Source organism: Ursus maritimus, unplaced genomic scaffold (genome assembly GCF_017311325.1).
Source record: "Ursus maritimus isolate PB19 unplaced genomic scaffold, ASM1731132v1 scaffold_10, whole genome shotgun sequence".
In the NCBI taxonomy this organism is placed as follows: Eukaryota; Metazoa; Chordata; class Mammalia; order Carnivora; family Ursidae; genus Ursus; species Ursus maritimus.
In genome coordinates, this window is record NW_024423344.1 from 20,119,242 (window position 1) to 20,137,221 (window position 17,980).

At 42.6% G+C, this 17,980-nt stretch overlaps 1 protein-coding gene across 1 annotated transcript; it reads right to left on the reverse strand.

Annotated features, from left to right (window-relative positions):
* Positions 1-347: 347 nt before the first annotated feature.
* On the reverse strand, positions 348-13,935 carry CCDC70 (coiled-coil domain containing 70). The gene is made up of 2 exons (XM_008706941.2): positions 13,820-13,935; positions 348-1,104 (listed from the first exon to the last, which is right to left on the reverse strand). The coding sequence occupies exon 2, from the start codon at positions 1,055-1,057 to the stop codon at positions 356-358; it is 702 nt and encodes a 233-aa protein (XP_008705163.2). The 5' UTR covers positions 1,058-1,104; positions 13,820-13,935; the 3' UTR covers positions 348-355.
* Positions 13,936-17,980: the final 4,045 nt, after the last annotated feature.

Here is a 17,980-nt window from a genome sequence, read left to right on the forward strand (position 1 = left end):
GAGTTGTCTGAGCCCCTCTTCTCTCCCATTCTGACTTTCAAAGAGAGCCATAGGGTCTCTGTTCATGAACACTCACACATGCGGGGCTCACAGTAAAGTGCCCAGAACCATCTGTATGCAGATGGCAGTACAGCCTGGAGGGTGGGAATTTGGTCTCGGAGAATCACAAACACTGGGGAAAATGACGCTGGCCTGATGGAAGAAGTTGTTTTTCCAAACCTCTCCTCAGGACTTTATTAGATCTTTTGAAGCAAGGAGACCAATAAGTACATATTTTCTCCTGCACACAGGGTCACCCTGGATTTGAATTCCAATCCAGCAGAGTCTGGACCCCATGGCCCTTCATCTCCTGTGCTCAAGCTCTGCCTCGGGAGAAGGCTGGGGACTGTGGCCCTCCGTCGACGTTAGAGTGCCTGCCTTCGGGTATCTGCTCCTCAGCAATTCGGCCACCACCTTCTACCCAGAAGGCTTTCTCCTCCTCCCAGAGGGCATTCTCTTCCTCCCAGAGGGACTTTTTATCCTCCCACAGGGCCTTCTCCTCCTCAAGAAGAGCTCTTTCCTCTACCCACAGGGCTTTCTCTTCCTCCCACAGGGCCTTGTCCTCCTGAAGAAGGTTCCGGTCTTTTTCCCATAAGGCATTGTCCTCTTTCCAAAAGGCCTTATCCTCCTTCCAAAAGGTACGGTACTTTTTCCAAAAGGTTTTCTCCTCTTCTCGGAAATATTTTTCCATTTCCCAGAAGGTTTTTTCCTCTTTCCAGAAGGTTTTCTCCTCTTCCCAGAAAGGTCTCTCCTCTTCCCAAAAGCCTAAGATCTGACCCCGGAAAGCACGGATCTTGCCTCGGAAATTCCACATCTCTTCCCTGAAGTCTTCTATTTTCTCGTGAAAAATTTTCATCTCTTCCCGGAAAGCCTTTTCCTCCTGCAGCTTATGGATTAGTTTCTTCTGCCGAATGTTGGGTGAGGAGCCCACCATTGACCGGAAGCAAGCAAGCCCCATCCATTTGCTCACCTTGAAGGGAAACATCTTCTTAGTCAGCCAGAATGGTGGGGTGGCCATGATGGAGGACAGGGCCGTTGGCCAAGTCCAGGTCAGCTGGTCAAACCCTGTGGGGGGCACCACAGAACACACGTTCATGAGTATCACGTGCCAGAGGACAAGCCCCTGGGTCTGTATCATTTGATTTAGGAAAATTTAACCGTTTCTTTCTTTGTCCCATTGGCTGTGTTTGTGAGAGCCAAGAGTTGGTAGACAAACACAGTGACGGGTCATGGCTTTGGGCTGAAGAGGCGGTCAATATATTCAAGCTCAAGGCTGCTAAAATCATAGAATCTCAGCCAACAGGGACAGGGGTTCTCAACGAGGGTATCAGAATACATGAGTAGGCCATGATCAATTAAAGGGTGTGTCACAGGATTTGTCCTTTTAAATAATAAAGTACTGCAACCCCCAAAGATTTACTTTCGTTAAACCAACTGGAATTCATTTAAAGTTTTGGCATTCTCACTTGGGGATTGTTCATAACCTTCTCATGGTCACGCTCACAGCAGGGTGCCACGTGTGACTATCCTGTTACAGGTCACCTGGAAAACAGAGGATGAGACCCACTGACCTAGAGGGGACTATTTTAGTAGAAAACTCTTTTGGGGGAACAGAGGCTCAAAACAATAAGGTGAGAGACAATACCAAATGTTGGCAAGGATATGGAAAAGAGGAACTCTCGCAATATGGGGTAATATCGAACAATAGGGAAGACACTGTATGACCCAGCAGCCCCCCTTCCAGATATGTACCCTGAGGAAACTTATGAATCGTGACCAGGATACAACATACAGGAATGTCTGAGGAGCTTTGTTCAGGAAAGCTCAACACTGCAAACAATCCAATGACCATCACAATAGAATGGAATTTAAAAATGGTAGTATATTCATGCAATGGATAGCATAGCTATGTGCAACAATGGGGGTGAATCTTATAAACATGTTGAAAGAAAGAAGCAGGATCAAAGAATTTCAAACTAAACTCTATTGTTTACGGAAATATATGTAGGTGATAACACAAAAAGGCACAGCAAGGAAGTGAGTCCCATAATTCAAGATAGTGGTTACTTGTTGGGGGAGGATGGGGTGGGGAGGTGTGATACTAAGGGTGGTGACTAGGTGAGGACATGAGGGGGGCTTCTGAGGGGCTGGCAGTCTTCTATTTCTTTACTTGGGTGCTGGTTGCATGTGTGTTCATTATAAAAATGGGCTAAGCTATACGTATATATTTTATGTACTCCAGTAAGTGTGTTGTATTTCACAATAAAATATAAGCTAGGAAGGAAGGAAGGAAGGAAGGAAGGAAGGAAGGAAGGAAGGAAGGAAAGAAGAATGAAAAGGAAAAGAACAGAACAGAGAGAAAGGAAAATATTGCCATAAATCTGAGGTATCAGATACCAGAACTTTCAGAACCATCCACAGACATTCCAGTAACTGCAAAGGTAGGTCAAGGGATGAGAAGAAGGGTTAGATGTTGGAGAATGGGTAGAAGCAGAGAAGACAAGGGGGCTTGCTCCTGGTGAGGACATTGATTTCCATGTTGAGCTTTCTGGAAGCAGCTGCCTGGGTTGGCTTCACTCTGTGGGCCTTGCCAAGCACCACACAATGGAGCAACTTGAGTCCCTTTGGGAGATTTCTGGGCTTTCTCCTTTTTCCACTTTCTGACTTGGGAGCAGGGAGTAGGGGAGACAGAAGGACACATAGCTGGGGTACATGTGTGTGTGTGCACGGTGAAGAGAGAAATGGGGGCTCCGCTGGTGGCAGCTGGTGGCACCATCATATCCGCTCAGCCACACAAGCCACAAACCCGGAGCTCGTCCCTGACACTTTCCTCTTCCTCACCAGACTTTGAATCCATCACCAACCCTCCCACTTAGCATCTCTTGAAACCCCGCCCCTGCTTCATCTCCTTGAGCACGGCCGGTTTAGGCCAGGACACCTGTGACGGGCTCACCAGGCTCTCTGGGATTGAGCTTACCCTCCCATTGCCCCTGCTGTAGCCCCAGGGGTGTTTCTAAAACACATCACGTCACACCTGCTCGCAAAGCTCTGAAGAGCCCACAGCCAAATCCAAACACCCTAATAAGGTTCCCACTGTCTCCAAAGTTAAGTTTCAGTAAAAACAGGCTACATCCAGTTCTCTGAACAAGACCCTCGGTTTCTCGCCTCCAAGCCAAAGAAGGTGCGGCCTCCTCTACACAGAGTCTCTTTTCCTCCCATTGTGGGCTTGAATTCCTGTCCACACCGTGCCCTCTGAAAGCCTCTTGGACCCAGGGGCTCTGGGTGGTGCAGTCGGTTCTGGCTCTTGGTTTCAGCTCAGGTCGTGATCTCAGGGTCATGAGATCGGGCCCTACATCAGGCTCTGTGCTCAGCAGGGAGTTTTGTTGAGATTCTCCCTCTCCCTCTGCCCCTCCCCATCATGCTTTCTCTCTCTCTCCCTCAAACAAATAAATCTTAAAAAAAAAAAAAGCTACTTGGACGCTGGGGCTGAAGTCAATCACCGAGTCCTCAGTACTACTGTGTCTACCCACTCCCCTAATTGACTTGTCGCACTTGGTTGAAATGAGGTGCGGCCATGCCTCGTCGCCGTCCCTGCGACCAGTACCCAATATGAAGCCGTGGGCGTAGGAGGTAATTGATAAAAGTATTGGTTGACTTGAACTGAATTTCATCGAATTTTGGAATTTTAATTTTCTATGTTATATTATGGTTATTGGTCTTATTTATGTAACTGTTAATATCTCAAGGTGGGAGAAAGGGCCTCCTTCTTCAAGTGCCTACATTTCTCTCTTTCCTCTGTGAGAACACGAAGCAGGCCCTCAGCAAGCATTTGTTGAAGTGGATTGGGAAGCTCTGTGAGCAACGCCTCAGGGTCACCTAGAGTCCAGGCTCGCGGTCAACAACCACCTGCTTTCTAATTACAACGTCAGGAACAGCAGCAACTACCCGCAAGTTTCTTCAGCCCTTTTATGCTGGGCGCTTTACCAGCATTATCTGTTTAATCCTTTGAACGATACTGTGAGATAGGAGCCTTGATTAACCTCATTATATAACTCAAGCTCGAGTTAGTTAAAAATCCGTTCAAAGCAGGAAGTAGGCGAGTCAAGATTTTGCTAGTAAGTTCTAGAAGTGCATTACGTGGTCAAGCAATACTGTGTGTGAACACCATCGGGTTGGTATTTTCACTAGGAAGGTGTGTGTGTGTGTGTGTGTGTGTAAGAGACAGACAGCATTTGCATCAAGCCCTGGCCCTACTGATAACTCAACGATAACATTCACCAACTTGGTCACTGATTGTAAATGAGCCTCTTTTCTCCTCCTACAACCCTACTGCTGGAGGAAATTATGCCGACGCCCACACTAAAAAGCAAATCAAAGAACACAGAATGTTACCACTGAAGAAAATAACTGTATTTTTCAACAAACAAACAAAAAAGATTCACAAAAGTCTATTTTCTATGTGAGACCTGTCTGTCCCCAGTTTGCCACAAAACAAAACAAAAACCAACAAAGCAACCAACCAACACCACTTTTGTGCAGGCTTCTGGCTTCTGAAATGTTTCCCGGCCCTACCTCAACAGCAGAAATAACCCCCTTCCAAATTACACTCGAGCTGTATTTCTTACTCCTTGGGCAACGTTCGCACTAACCAGAGCATTCACGGAATCAGATCAATAAATTCCCTTTTCCTTTTGGCCAGAGACCCCAACTGTTGCCCACTCCCCGTTTCCCTCTGCCCGGTTTCTTCCAAACTCTTCTCTGGCTCTTTCCGAGGCCGCACACCTGCGGCAGTTCTGGCATCGGTGGTGGCTCTTGGGGGGCTTTCCTCCCAGGGCCCACTCCACAAACAAACAGTGTGGGCCTGCATGAGGAGAGCACCCCACAAAGCTGGGTGGAGAAGTCAGCCCTGGGGGCTGGCTCCGTCCATGCAGTCATTCGAGAACAGGAAAAACTACAGATCATAGGTCCGTGAGCACGGAGTGTGCACTCCACCCGCTTTCCCCCCTGAGTCGGAGGGCCTGCTCGGGAGTGTGTGTGTGTGTGTGTGTGTGTGTGTGTGTGTGTGTAAGAGAGACACAGCATTTGCAGCGGGAGGAATCTGCTTACGGCGCTTGTTGACAAGAAATAAATGTATTTTAAGTCAAGTTCCCCCCGATGCCTAGGCTCTGGCCATGTGCAATCCCTCAAACGTGCCAAGGTCTCCTCAGTTCCCCGCCATGCTGTTCTCTCTCCCTGGGTAGCCTTGCCTAACTCCACTTCACTTCTCCTGGCCGACCTTCAGGACTCGGTCACCTCCTCTAGCAGCCGGACACCCCTGTCTTCACCAAGACAAGACTGAGCGGATGCCCCTCTTGTCCCACCAGCAACACCTTGTCTCACATCTCTGCCCGGCATCCAATACAATGACAGGTACATAATACATGTTAAGTAAATGGCAGCTGAACGAAGGGGAGTCTCCGGGTTAGAATGTTAATGCTAAGTGAAATAAGTCAAGCAGAGAAAGACGATTATCATATGATTTCTCTCATCTATGGAACATAAGAACTAGGAAGATCGGTAGGGGAAGAAAGGGATAAAGAAGGGGGGGGTAATCAGAAGGGGGAATGAAACATGAGAGACTATGGACTATGAGAAACAAACTGAGGGCTTCAGAGGGGAGGGGTTGGGGGAATGGGATAGAACGGTGATGGGTAGTAAGGAGGGCACGTATTGCATGGTGCACTGGGTGTTATACACAACTAATGAATCATCGAGCCTTACATCGGAAACCGGGGATGTACTGTATGGTGACTAACATAATATAATAAAATTAAAAAAAAAAGAATGTTAGAGAAAAATTCATTTGCAAGTTTTTCTCATGACCACTTAAATTATCTTTGAGGAAGAGATAAATTAAGTACAATATCAAATGCATAGGTGCGTATTTCGATACAAAGCGTAAGATAAAACTGTAAATGTGTACCTACAGAGATATAAAAACGAATCAAAGAAACACACCTAATCTTCGATATTGTACTTCAGGACAGGAACTTAGTTTTAAGGAAAGCATTATATATAACTCTATGCTTTGAACCAATACTATCCAATCTAAAGCCAACGGTTACTTACTGTTTAGCGGTTTCCCAACTGGGCAAGCACCGTAGCCCTCAGAGGGCAGGCAGTCATTGTCACATCACAGACCCCCTCACGCTGTTTGCAATGACCCCTCTGTCCCTCTCAGCCCTGACTCACAGGGTAGGGAGGGCCGGGAGGGGTAAGAGACTTTAAGGAGTGGAGAGGGAAAGAGTTGCCGTCTTCCATCTTTGACTTCACCGATAGGGTGACTGTTGATGACTCGCAAATCATTGTTACCTCACATTCTACCTGGACTGTGTCTAGGAGTAGGCTTCCGGAGAATCACATTGCAGTTGGGGATTTGTAGGTGATGAATTATTTCTCTTGCTGCTCTGGAGATGCTCTCTTTGGCTTTTGACAGGGTGACTATGATGTGCCTGTGCGTGGATCTCTTTGAGTTTATACTTCCTGCAATTTGTTCAGCTTCTTGGAGATGCAGATTGGATGCAGTTTTTCCCCAGATTTGAGAAGTTTTTGGCCATGATCTCTTCAAATATTCTTTCTTCCGCTTTCTTTATTCTTCTCCTAGGACTCCTTAATTTATGTGTAAGTTAGTAGCTCGATGGTATCCTGCAGGTGTCTGAGGCTCTGTCCATTTCCTTCATTCTTTTTTATTTCTATTGCTTAGACTGGGTAATCTCAATTGATCTGTCAGTACTCGTGCAGGCAGTTTACAATTCTGCCTTAGCCTTCACTTCCTTGCTTGTGCAAGACCTCAAGGTCAGCCAGAGGTGAAGGATTATGACCTCCTTAGGTCTTTCCTCGGCATGTACACAGTCACTCATGTGTGACCTCCTAGATTTCCATAAATATGTTAGAATTGTTCATAGTCTCCATCTTATCCCCCAATTTTTCATTTAGGTTATTGGTCAGCTTCTTATTAGCTCCAACTGGTAACACTGCCTCGGGAAACTGAGATATTCAAAAACTGCCACTATTTTTTTTTTTTTGACAAATGCCCTGAGGATAGGACTATTTGCACAAAAGTTGCATTGACTTAGGCCAAACAAAGACAAGTCTTTTGGATGGAGATTTTCAGTGAACTGCCAGACAAGTCAAAGAGTAATGATTCTTTGGAGGTGGGTTATTTTAGGGGGCTCCAAGCCCAACCTGCTCCCTTACTTGGTCATTCTAGAGGTCCCGATCATTGGTTTTAATTATTATTCTTTTCTAATATATATACTGAAAACTATCAGTTTCCCTATAAATACACTTACTTGGATCTCACATGTTTTGATATGTCACATTTTAACTATCCTTCAATTAAACTATTTTCTGATATTGATTGTAATTTCTTCTTTGACCCACTGGCTATGTATAAGTATGTTGCTTAATTTCCAAATATGTAGGGATTTTCCAATGACCTCTTTGATTGATTTCTAGCTCAATTCCACTATAATCTATACCTGTACAAAGTATATGGTTGGTACACCTGGTATCATTTCAATTATTTCAATTTGTTAAGACTTGCTTTATGGCCTTGCATATATTAAATTTTGATAAATGTTCCATGTTCACTTGAAAATAATTGGCATTCTTCAGTTGTTTGATGCCACGTTCCCTCTATACATGAATTAGGTTAAGTTTTTAACTATGTTCAAATCCTCTATACCTTTGTCAATTTTTATGACTGTCTGTTCTACCGGTTATTGAGAGGATACACTTACAGATCTATTTCTCCTTCCAGTTCGGTCAGTTTTTTGCTTTATATGCTGCAAGGCTAGGTTATTAGGTACACACATATTTACGATTGTAATATTTTCTTTTTTTTTTTAAGATTTTTAAAATTTATTTATTTGACAGAGACACCCAGCGAGAGAGGGAACACAAGCAGGGTGGAGCCTGTTGTGGGGCTCGATCCTGGAACGCCGGGATCAGGCCCTGAGCCGAAGGCAGACGCTTAACGACTGCGCCACCCAGGCGCCCCTGCAATTGTTATATTTTCTTAGCATATTAACTTTTATCTTTATGAAATGCCCCTCTTTGGTTTTGGTAAGACTTCTTTCCTTAAGCTCTCCTTTGATATTAGTATAAACACATCACCTTTCTTTCATGTTGGCATTGTATATCTTTTCTTTCTTTCCATTTCAACTTTTCTGTGAACTTGCCTTGCAAGTGTGATTCTTGTGACTAGCATATAATTAAGTTTTGTGTTTTCTACTCTGAAACAATTTGTCCTCTCATTGGGGTATTATTTTATATTCACACTTAATATGATTACTGATGTATATTTTGATTTGGCTCTATTAGCATTTTTTTCTAGATCCACTTATTCAGTGTTACTTTTTCTTTTTTCTATCAGAGTAATTTATTATTCCGTTTCCTTTTATGATTTCATTAGTTATATATTCTTTTAGTAATTATCCTGGAGATTAAAATAGGCATCCTCGAACTATTAACGTATAATATATATTTTTACCTATATCACATCACTGATAATGCTAGAATCTTAGAAGATGTTAGCTCCATTTACACCCCTCCCGCTCATCTTTTGCATTTTGTTGTCACAAATTTTAATTCTATGTATATTTAAGACTGCAGAAGACTTTACTATTACTGTTTTGTGAAGTCGATGTTTATTTATAATTACACATATTTTTATCCTTTCTGGTGCTCTTCATTTCTTTGCTGCATCTCTATGCTTCACTTTGAGATCATTTTCTTTTACCCCCTAAAAATCATACCCTTTAGGTTTCCTTTATTATGGGTTTTGCGATGACTTCTCTCAGTGCCTATTTGTTGAAAATACTTTTATTGTGCCTTTATTTTTTTATACCATCCAACAGATTTTATTTATAAAATAGTTTACTGAATGTTTCTATTGTGATGTAAACAAATGATTCATTTTTTTTTTGGTCTTCACAGTATTGAGTATTTCATGGTAATAGGATTTCAAAACATTGTAAGAAGTGAATTTTAATTTCTGTAAACATACTGCTGACAAAATCAGCAATTGTCTCTGATGAATTTGTATTATCATGACATTGGTTCTAAGTTTTTAATAGAAAGGAAGAAAATGTACTTTGGGGCTACCCAACACTGAAATTCTAACATCAGTAACTTTGGTTTTTATTCAAAAATGCAATCCTTTATGATCCCATTTGCCTTCATTTTCAAAGCATATTTCCACTGGTTAGAGAATTCTAAGTTGTTATATTGGCTCTCACTGTTCTGTTGAGAAGTTAGCATCAATTTAATTCTTGCTTTTTTTAAAAAAAAGGAGTATGCTTTTTTTGTTTTTAGCTGCTATTAAGACTTGCCTTTTATTTTCAACAGTTTTGTGTGATTAAATATGCTTTACTTTGTCTTTATCATGCTTGGAATTTGAAGCATATCCTGTTTCTATGGCTTAATGATTTTTATGATTTGGGGGACATTCTTGGCTATATCTCTTCAAATATATCTTCTCAATTTCTTCTCTCTTCCATTTCCAATAACATATATGTTAAACATTTTCACTGGGTTCCTGATATTTCTTATGCTCTTTTTTATATTCTCCATTCTTTTTGTCTTTGTGACTTAGTCTGTGCATTTTCTACTGCCTTATCTTCCAGATCATTATTATGTCTTCAGCTGTGTCTAATCTGCTGTTTAACTTATCCATTCAGTCTTTTATTTATTGGATACTATTCAGGTCTGGAATATCCATGTCATTATTTCACATAGTTTTCAGGGTTTTTTATGCCAAGTTTATTCATCTTGATTTTTAATTCCATGAACATGTTCAAAGTGTATGTCTTCTTATTTAAAAAATCTGGCTCTTCTGCAGATTTCTTTCTATTGTCTGTTTTTCCCTCTTGGTGGTCTGTCAAAACTTGTTTTCTCATATGACTGGTTATTTTGTTGATGTTATCTTTTTGCAGAGGTACTCAATTTTGCTTCTAGTAGACAGAGAGGCTAGAAGCTGATTACCTGAATCCAATCAGGAGTTGCTATGATTCTAAAACTAGGCTTTAAACCCCATGAGATATTCTTTTCCAGTTCAGTTGGCCCTTTCTCCAAAAAAAATATGTTTGTGATGTTTTCCAGTACCTCTCCCCTCTAATAGGTTCTTAGCTCTAATGTTATCCCCCTAACCCTTTCCATATTGCTGAAACCTCTGTTCATACTTTCCAGCTTTTCATTCACTGTTTTCACTTTTGGAATCCGTTTCAAATGTCACTCATCTCTACGAGTTTGATTCCTTATTCAGATCTTGGTTTCACAAATTCTCCCTTACTAGATATTTCTGAGATGTCCAGTACTTCTCCTTGTTCCCAGCAGGGTATGTTGTCTCAAACAACTTAGTCAGCCACTGCCCAGCACAAAACTCATATGGGAATTTATAACCAAAGGAGTGACATGATATAACTCAAGATTATTGACCTAGCAAAAAGGCCCAAAATAGATGCAAATAAATTGATTATATAATTGATATCATTAGCATTGATTGATCATTAACTACGTGCCCAGTTGCTGTTCTACGTGCTCTTACATGTATTTCCTTACAACAAATTAATAAATCAGATAGTACTGCTATCTCCATTTACAGATGAAGAAAGAAATGCATAGAGAGGTTAAGAAACTTGCCTAAAGTCATACAGGAGTAGAACCCATATTGAACCTAGGCAGTTTTGTTCAGAATGCATACCTCTTGGATGCAGAAGAGGGCTGTGATAATGGAGGCAACAGGTAGTCTGAGTCATGATGGGTATTGTAGCTGGGGAGTCAGAGAGGAATCAATAGCTACAAGAAATATTTCAAAGAAAGACTCATTAGGTGATCAAAACAGTTACATGGGATGAAGATGGAGGAAGTAAGGGCCAGACTCTGGTTCCTGGTCTCAGTACCTGGAAAGTGACCAGAAACTGATCAGAAATGTGAAATTGAGATGGAGTTGATTTAGATTTAGGTGAATTGAAGTATTTTTACAGGAAAGCTGGGGATCCTCAGTAATTCACAATTCATAAAATGTTGGCTGTTCCAAATAAACCTTATAGCCTCTGGGAGAAATAGCGAATGAAATTATTATTGCTCAATGTGGATGGAGCACCGAAAATAACTTGATCCTGAGCACCAGTGAGCTCACAGCATCAAAGGGATAAGCTTTTCCCTAGCACCACCTGCTTTGCACCAAATCAACAGCTCCTGTTTCCCCAAGACAGAAAGTTTAGCTTCAATTTTGTTCAATATTATTATTTAAAAAATAATATTGCCATTATTGCCAATTTTCAGAACAATACATGTTCATTGCAAAAAATATTAGGGAAGAGAGCAAGGATGAAGAAGAAAATTAAAATCATCCATAATCCCAATCCTCAGAGGTAACCACTATACACATTTGGGGTATAGTCTTCTCATCTTTTTCCTATGCTAATGGCTAGATCTATTCTATGTGACTGGTTTTATGCTGTGCATAGTGCTTTGTGGCTTGCCTTTTTATGTAATAATATATCATAACCACTTCCCCATTTCTTTAAATATTTCTGAGAACATGATTTTTAATAACTGCAGGAGTGCACATTCCCCTCTTTTTGGAAATTGATTTATTCTGTAAGGGATATAGATTATTTTCCTGGAAGAGTCGGTCAAACCGGAAAATTGCTCACAGATGAAGACAATGGCAACATAATCAATCATTGCTGTCCATGGCCTCAGTCTCTATATTGAAAGAAGAGAATTCTTTCTGGCAGCACCAGTCATAGAAAGGGATCATTCATGGGAAGTGGGCCTTGTGAAGGCAGAGACTTTTTTTTGCTCCTGCCATACTCACAATGCCCATTTTACAAAGTGCTTCTGAAATTAAGCAGAAAACAGTAAACAACCCGATAGATAAATGACCAAAGACTGTGAAGAAATTGATTGCAGACAAACAAAAATGACTCTAGGAAAAAATTCCCAGCCACACTTAAAGAGAAATGCAATTAAAAATAAATAGTGCATTTCCTACCTACCAGATGGGCGAAAATCCAAAAATTTGACAATGTACTCTGTTAGCAAAGCTATGTGGAAATAGGTCCCCTTATACTGTGCTGGTAGGAATGCTAAATGTTACAACCCCTGGAGAGGGGAATTGGTCAGTATCTAACAAAATGATAGATGCATCTACCTTTTGACTCCACAACTCCATTTCTGGAAGTATATCCCACAGGTACGAGTACAAGATGACCATTGTGAAGGTTATGCAATTCATTGGAGTATTTGTAACTTCAAAAGATTGGCAATAATCCAGTTTTCCAGCAGTGGGGGACAACATAAGTAAATGATGTCCTGTCCACCCAACAGAGAACTATGCAGCTGTAAAAAAAAAAAAAAAAAAAAAAAAAAAAAAAAAATTCAGCAAAGGCTCTCTGTGTTGTTACGGAGAACTCTCCAGGATATGCACCGTGAAAAAAACCACTATCAACAAGGTGCAGAATACTGCTACATATTGTGTAAGGGAGAAAATAAGAATACATAAGAATACATACTTCTGTGTTTGCTTATATTTGCACAAAGAAATATTAGAAGAAAGGGGCGCCTGGGTGGCTCAGTTGGTTAAGCGTCTGCCTTTGGCTCGGGTCGTGATCCCAGGATCCTGGGACTGAGTCCCGCATCTGGCTCCTTGCTCAGCAGCAAGTCTGCTTCTCCCTCTTCCTCACCCTTTGTGATCTCTATCACTCTTACTTTCTCTCAAATAAATAAAATCTTAAAAAAATAATAATAGAAGAAAAACACCAAGCTAATAAAAATTATTATTTATGAGGAAAACAGTGGAGAGGACAGGGTAGAAGCAAGACTCTTCTGTGAATACTTTCACGAAGTCTTTGGTGTTTGAATAATGTCAATGTGTTCTAAAGTCTAAAACAAAGTTGGAAACAAACCCATGAACATAACCACACATCCATTATTACCAGGCCCACACAGAGGAAGGGACTTTAGAGCACAGCGCTTTGACTTTACCTCTTAGTGGCTACACCACATGACCTTGGTCGAAGGGCACCATGTGAGGTCTTACAACGTATCCTCCATGAAGGTGGGTGTTGCGGGATGAGTCGTGTCCCCCAGAATGTCGCATGGTGAAGTTCTAACTGCAGTACCTCAGAACATGACCATATTTAGAGAGGGAGTCCTTAAAGGGGTAATGAAGTTAGAATGAGGTCACTGGTGTGGGCCTTAATTCAGTATGACCTGTGTCCTTGTAAGAAGAGAAAACAGGACACAAACACGCACCGACAAGAGACCAGGTACAGGCACAGAGAAGATGGCCATCTACAAGCCAAGGAGAGAGGCCTCAGAAGAAACCCAACCTGCCAATACTTTTATCTTGAACGCCTAGCTCCCACAACTGGAGAAAAATAAATTCGGTTGCTTAAGCGTCCTAGTCTGCGGTATTCTGTTACAGAGGCCCTAGCGAACTAATGCAGTGAGGGCTTTTGTTCGCTTACTGCTTCATTCCTGCACTTAGAACAGTGTCAGACACCAATAAACAGAGCTCTTGAACGAACGAATGAATGAATGAATGTTCCACTCCTAGAGTTTCAAATAAAAACAGGAGAAAAGACCTCTACTTACAGCTCTCCTCCATCTGTGGTTTCTATTCCTTGGCTCCTTCTCCTATTTTTTTTTTTTTAAATCTCAGAAGGGGTTACCCTCTTGCTTTCCCCTCCCATCCTCTTCTTCCAGTGGAGGAAAGACTTTTACTCACCGGCCTATCCTCTGGAGATTTTCTGAATGTCATATTTTCTTCTGTGCATTCCTTCCAATCTCTTTGTTCTTGGTGGTTGAGGCAGATCGGATTTTCCACAGATGGCCTTAACAACATCTCTCATCCCATAACACTTTTCTTATCCTGGGACCTCCCAATCCCCCGTCAAGAGGCAGAGTCTTTCCCCGCCCCTTGAGCCTGGGTGGACATTTGGATTGCTTAGACCAACAGAGCACAGAGAAGGTGAAGCTATGTGACCGCTGAGCAGTAGTGTGCTGGGGCCGTGCTACCAGCTAGCCAGGGAGAGGGGACATTTTCTCCAGCTCCATGCCCAGTGAAGTCATGCCAGTGGCCCGGAAACAGCCACAGGGGGATTATTTATAGTGCAGACGCCAGCAAGGACTGGGATCTCTCTCTCTCTCTCTCTCTCTCTCTCTCTCTCTCTCTCACACACACACACACACACAGAGCTGTTGTTAAACATTTACCCACAAACCACAATTTCCAAGGATAGATCATAAAAAGTGACACAGCCCCCCTGGTGCTCCATCTCTCAGTACATGTGCTTTTAAACCCGAGCCAGCCTGCTGCGTGGACGCCCAGGGCACCTGCAGAGGCCACATGTAGTGTTCTGGCCGACAGCCCCAGCTCGCCTCCACCACCACTATCCATGGGAGTGAGAAAGCTCTCCACGGCCGCAGCCTCCGCCTCCATCTGTCTGTGAGCCCAGTCAACTCCCAGAACTGAGAGATATCGTAATAAATGATCGTTGTTTTACACCACTTAGCTTGGAGTGGTTTCGCAGCCATAGCTCATCAGAACAGCGATGCTCTTCTCTGCTCTTCATCACGGCATCGTAAGTTAAGAAGAATGAAAATGCATCAGTTTAACACTTAAAAAAATACATCAGTTTTGCATGATGAATCTTCATGCTCAGAGTGAGATTTATTCGTTCACTCGTTTATGCAGCAAATACGTACTGAGCGCTAATTAAGCATCAAGCGCTGTGCTCCCTCGATGCTAAGGCTGGAGGAGCCCCCTGTACACCAACAGAGACAAAATGCAAACCACCCAATACAAACATAGTGTGAAAGGCGCCCCACGGAAGTGTGTCCAGGATCCCCCGGGGGTGCAAAAAGGAGAAAGGGGCTAATTCTTCTTTGTGGGGAGGTGCCCAGAGAGCAGCAGATAGCTGAGGAAGACCTCAGAAAGGCAGTCTGGACTGAGTCCTGAAAGCTCGGTGGTGTTCCGTGTTCTTAGCGGGAAGGGTTTTCCAGACAGAGAGCGGCCCACGAGAAGGAATGAAACACTAGGGTCCTGAAGCCCCTGTTCTGTATGACTGGACTGTGTCCCAGTTGCTGGAAGATTAGGATTGAGCAAGTGCACATTGAGGCACGTTGAGAAATAGAAACCTGGAAACATAGGCTGAGACCAAGTTATGGAGACCCTTGACTCTATCCTGAAAAGAGCTTTTGCTAAAATAAGAATTAAAATATTGTTTGACAATTATCATATGGTTTCACTCACATGAGGAATATAAGAAACAGCGTAGAGGATCATAGGGGAAGAGAGGGAAAAACGGAAGGGGAAGAAATCAGAGAGGGAGACAAACCATGAGAGACTCTTAACTCTAGCAAACAAACTGAGGGGTGCTGGAAGGTTGGTGGGTGGGGGGAAGGGGTCACTGGGTGATGGGCATTAAGGAAGGCACGTGATGTGATGAGCACCACGTGTTATACGCAACTGACGAATTATTGAAGTCTACATCTGAAACTAATGATGTCCTACATGTTGGCTAATTGAATTTAAAATTTAAAAAAAATAATAAAAATAAGATATTGTTTTAAATCTATTACAAATCAAAAACAGCATCATGCTTGATGATAAAACACTCGGGTCTTACTAGGTGCCTGTCACGTGTGACACTGCGAGTGTTTACAACAAGCGTCTGTTCAGATTGGCTGGTGCTGCTGTTCTGATTGGTCAAGGGCCTTGTCCAGGTTTTAAGTACTGTATTTTGAAAATATCACCCCTAAGAACATTATTAAAATCAAGAACAGGACAAAGTGGATAAGCTTTCACCCTTGTGTGAGCGATAGCCAATACATCAGACAAGAAAATAAAGCAAGAGGCGTAAATACTAGAAAGGAAGGGGCAAAACCATTATTGTTGGTGGATGATTTGACTTGCTATCTAAAAAAAAAAAAAAAAAAGAATCAACTTACAATTTTAGAATTGATAATGATCAGAAAAAATAAGCCCACAATGCCAGTCCTCTCCACACTTATTTATAAATGTAATGCAATCTTGAACAGAATTGCCAGAGGTTTTCTCCCCCTGGGGAACTCAACTAAATCACTTTTTAAGAAAGTAATCTGGGAAAGTAAATATGTGAGAATGATGAGGATCCTGACCCAGTGTCTCTGGCTTCAGAAATCCAGGTGAGGAGAGAGAACCAGCTGCTGGGGCTGGGGCGGGAGCCACGGTGAAGGCCACGTATCTGACGAGAGTCCAGGGTCCCAAAAAGGGCTGGTGGATGGTAGGGGGAGAAGGGGCAGAAGGACGAGAACCCCTCGTAGGTGGTGTTGAAAATTTTCCCAACTGTGACACACACCCTGGGGACGTTGAGATCATCCTGGGCCCAGCATCCAGGAAGAGATTCATGAAGACAGGAATTATTCTTTTCCCTCAAGGTTCCAACTAGACCCGAGTCAAAGGATCAAGGCTGGAAACCTTCCAGGGAGTGAGGAATCAATCCGCAGGGACGTCCCGTCCTCACACCCTCCCTAGAGCCCCCGGGACCCCTGGGATTGGGGCCCACAGATGCCCCAACATTTTCCTGGAATACCTTGGACAACTGCCCAGTTCCACGGGGGCCTTAGAAACTTCGAGGTTGACTACATTTTTTTTTCTTCTCCTAGACCCAGGGGTTTTTGTTCGTTTATTTATTTATAAAATTGTGGTAAAAGACATAACATAAACTTTACCATTTGAACCATTTTAAGTGCACAGTTCAGTAACATCAAGTCCACGAATGAGGCCCGCTGTGCAGTCATCACCACCATCCCTCTCTAGAACCTTTCCATCTTACAAAAGTGAAATTGTACCCAATTAAAAATAACTCCCCGTTCCCCTCTCCCTCAAGCTCCTGGCAGCCACCACCACCTTCTGTCTCTGAGTTTGACCACTCTAGGTAACTCCCGTAAGTGCAATCCTACTGTAATTGTCCTATTTCCCTTAACATAATGTCCTGAACGTACATCCCAGTCGTAGCCTGGGTCAGGGGCTGACTTTTCCATTCTTCTTCTGACTATGAACTAGTTCAGGACTCAGACATCCTGCTTCTCTTTTTCTTAAATTATCCTCAAGAAAATCAAAATGCTGAGAAAAGTCCAAAAGAGAATAAAAGTGTCTCTTAAAATGCTTTCTGATTTAGGGGGAAGTTGACGTGAGGGACCCTCAGGGTTTTCTCCCAAAATAGGCAGCTGCCAGGATAAGTGGATGGTAAATATAGGAAACGTGACTCAAATAGAAGAGTGACATCATAACAGAAAGCTTTCCAAGGAAAGCATGAGAAGAACGAGAGCGGCCGCACAGGGCTGATTTATTGGAGAATAACACACAATAAAAGAAAACCTTTTGCACAGTCTGGGGGAGGAAAACGGGGACGATGGCTCTCGAACAGGGGAGTCAGTGTTGATTGTTTCTCTGACTGCTCCTTATGTGGTATGCAACTTGGTCTTTGGCCAACTTTAATACCTCCCTTCATTTCTGTGGCTTCTGTCAGGAAACAGGCATACCCTCATTAACTCGCAGACTCCTTTGTAATTAAACTCAGCGATACACTCATTAACTCATTACTCTTTTGAATTAAAATTCCTTATGGAATACATTGGATTTTATGAAGTAACCCTTTTACTCATAGTGTCTGGCTTGGAGTAAGCACTATTTGTTCAATGAATAACTGAATTCATTTCTACCAGCAGGGCCCCATTATGTAGGCCACCTCAAGGCTTAGTCGTAACAACATGCATAATAAAGTTTACACTCCGAATTTAATTTTTAACTCAACTCAACTAACATTTCCCCCCGTGTGGCCTTTATTCATATGGCAATAAGCATAGTGGGCAATAGCACAGGCTCTGGATCACATTACCTGCG

Excerpts from the sequence above, each read along its gene's own strand:
- CCDC70 (XM_008706941.2), bottom strand. The coding sequence starts at position 1,057 with ATGGCCACCCCACCATTCTGGCTGACTAAGAAGATGTTTCCCTTCAAG.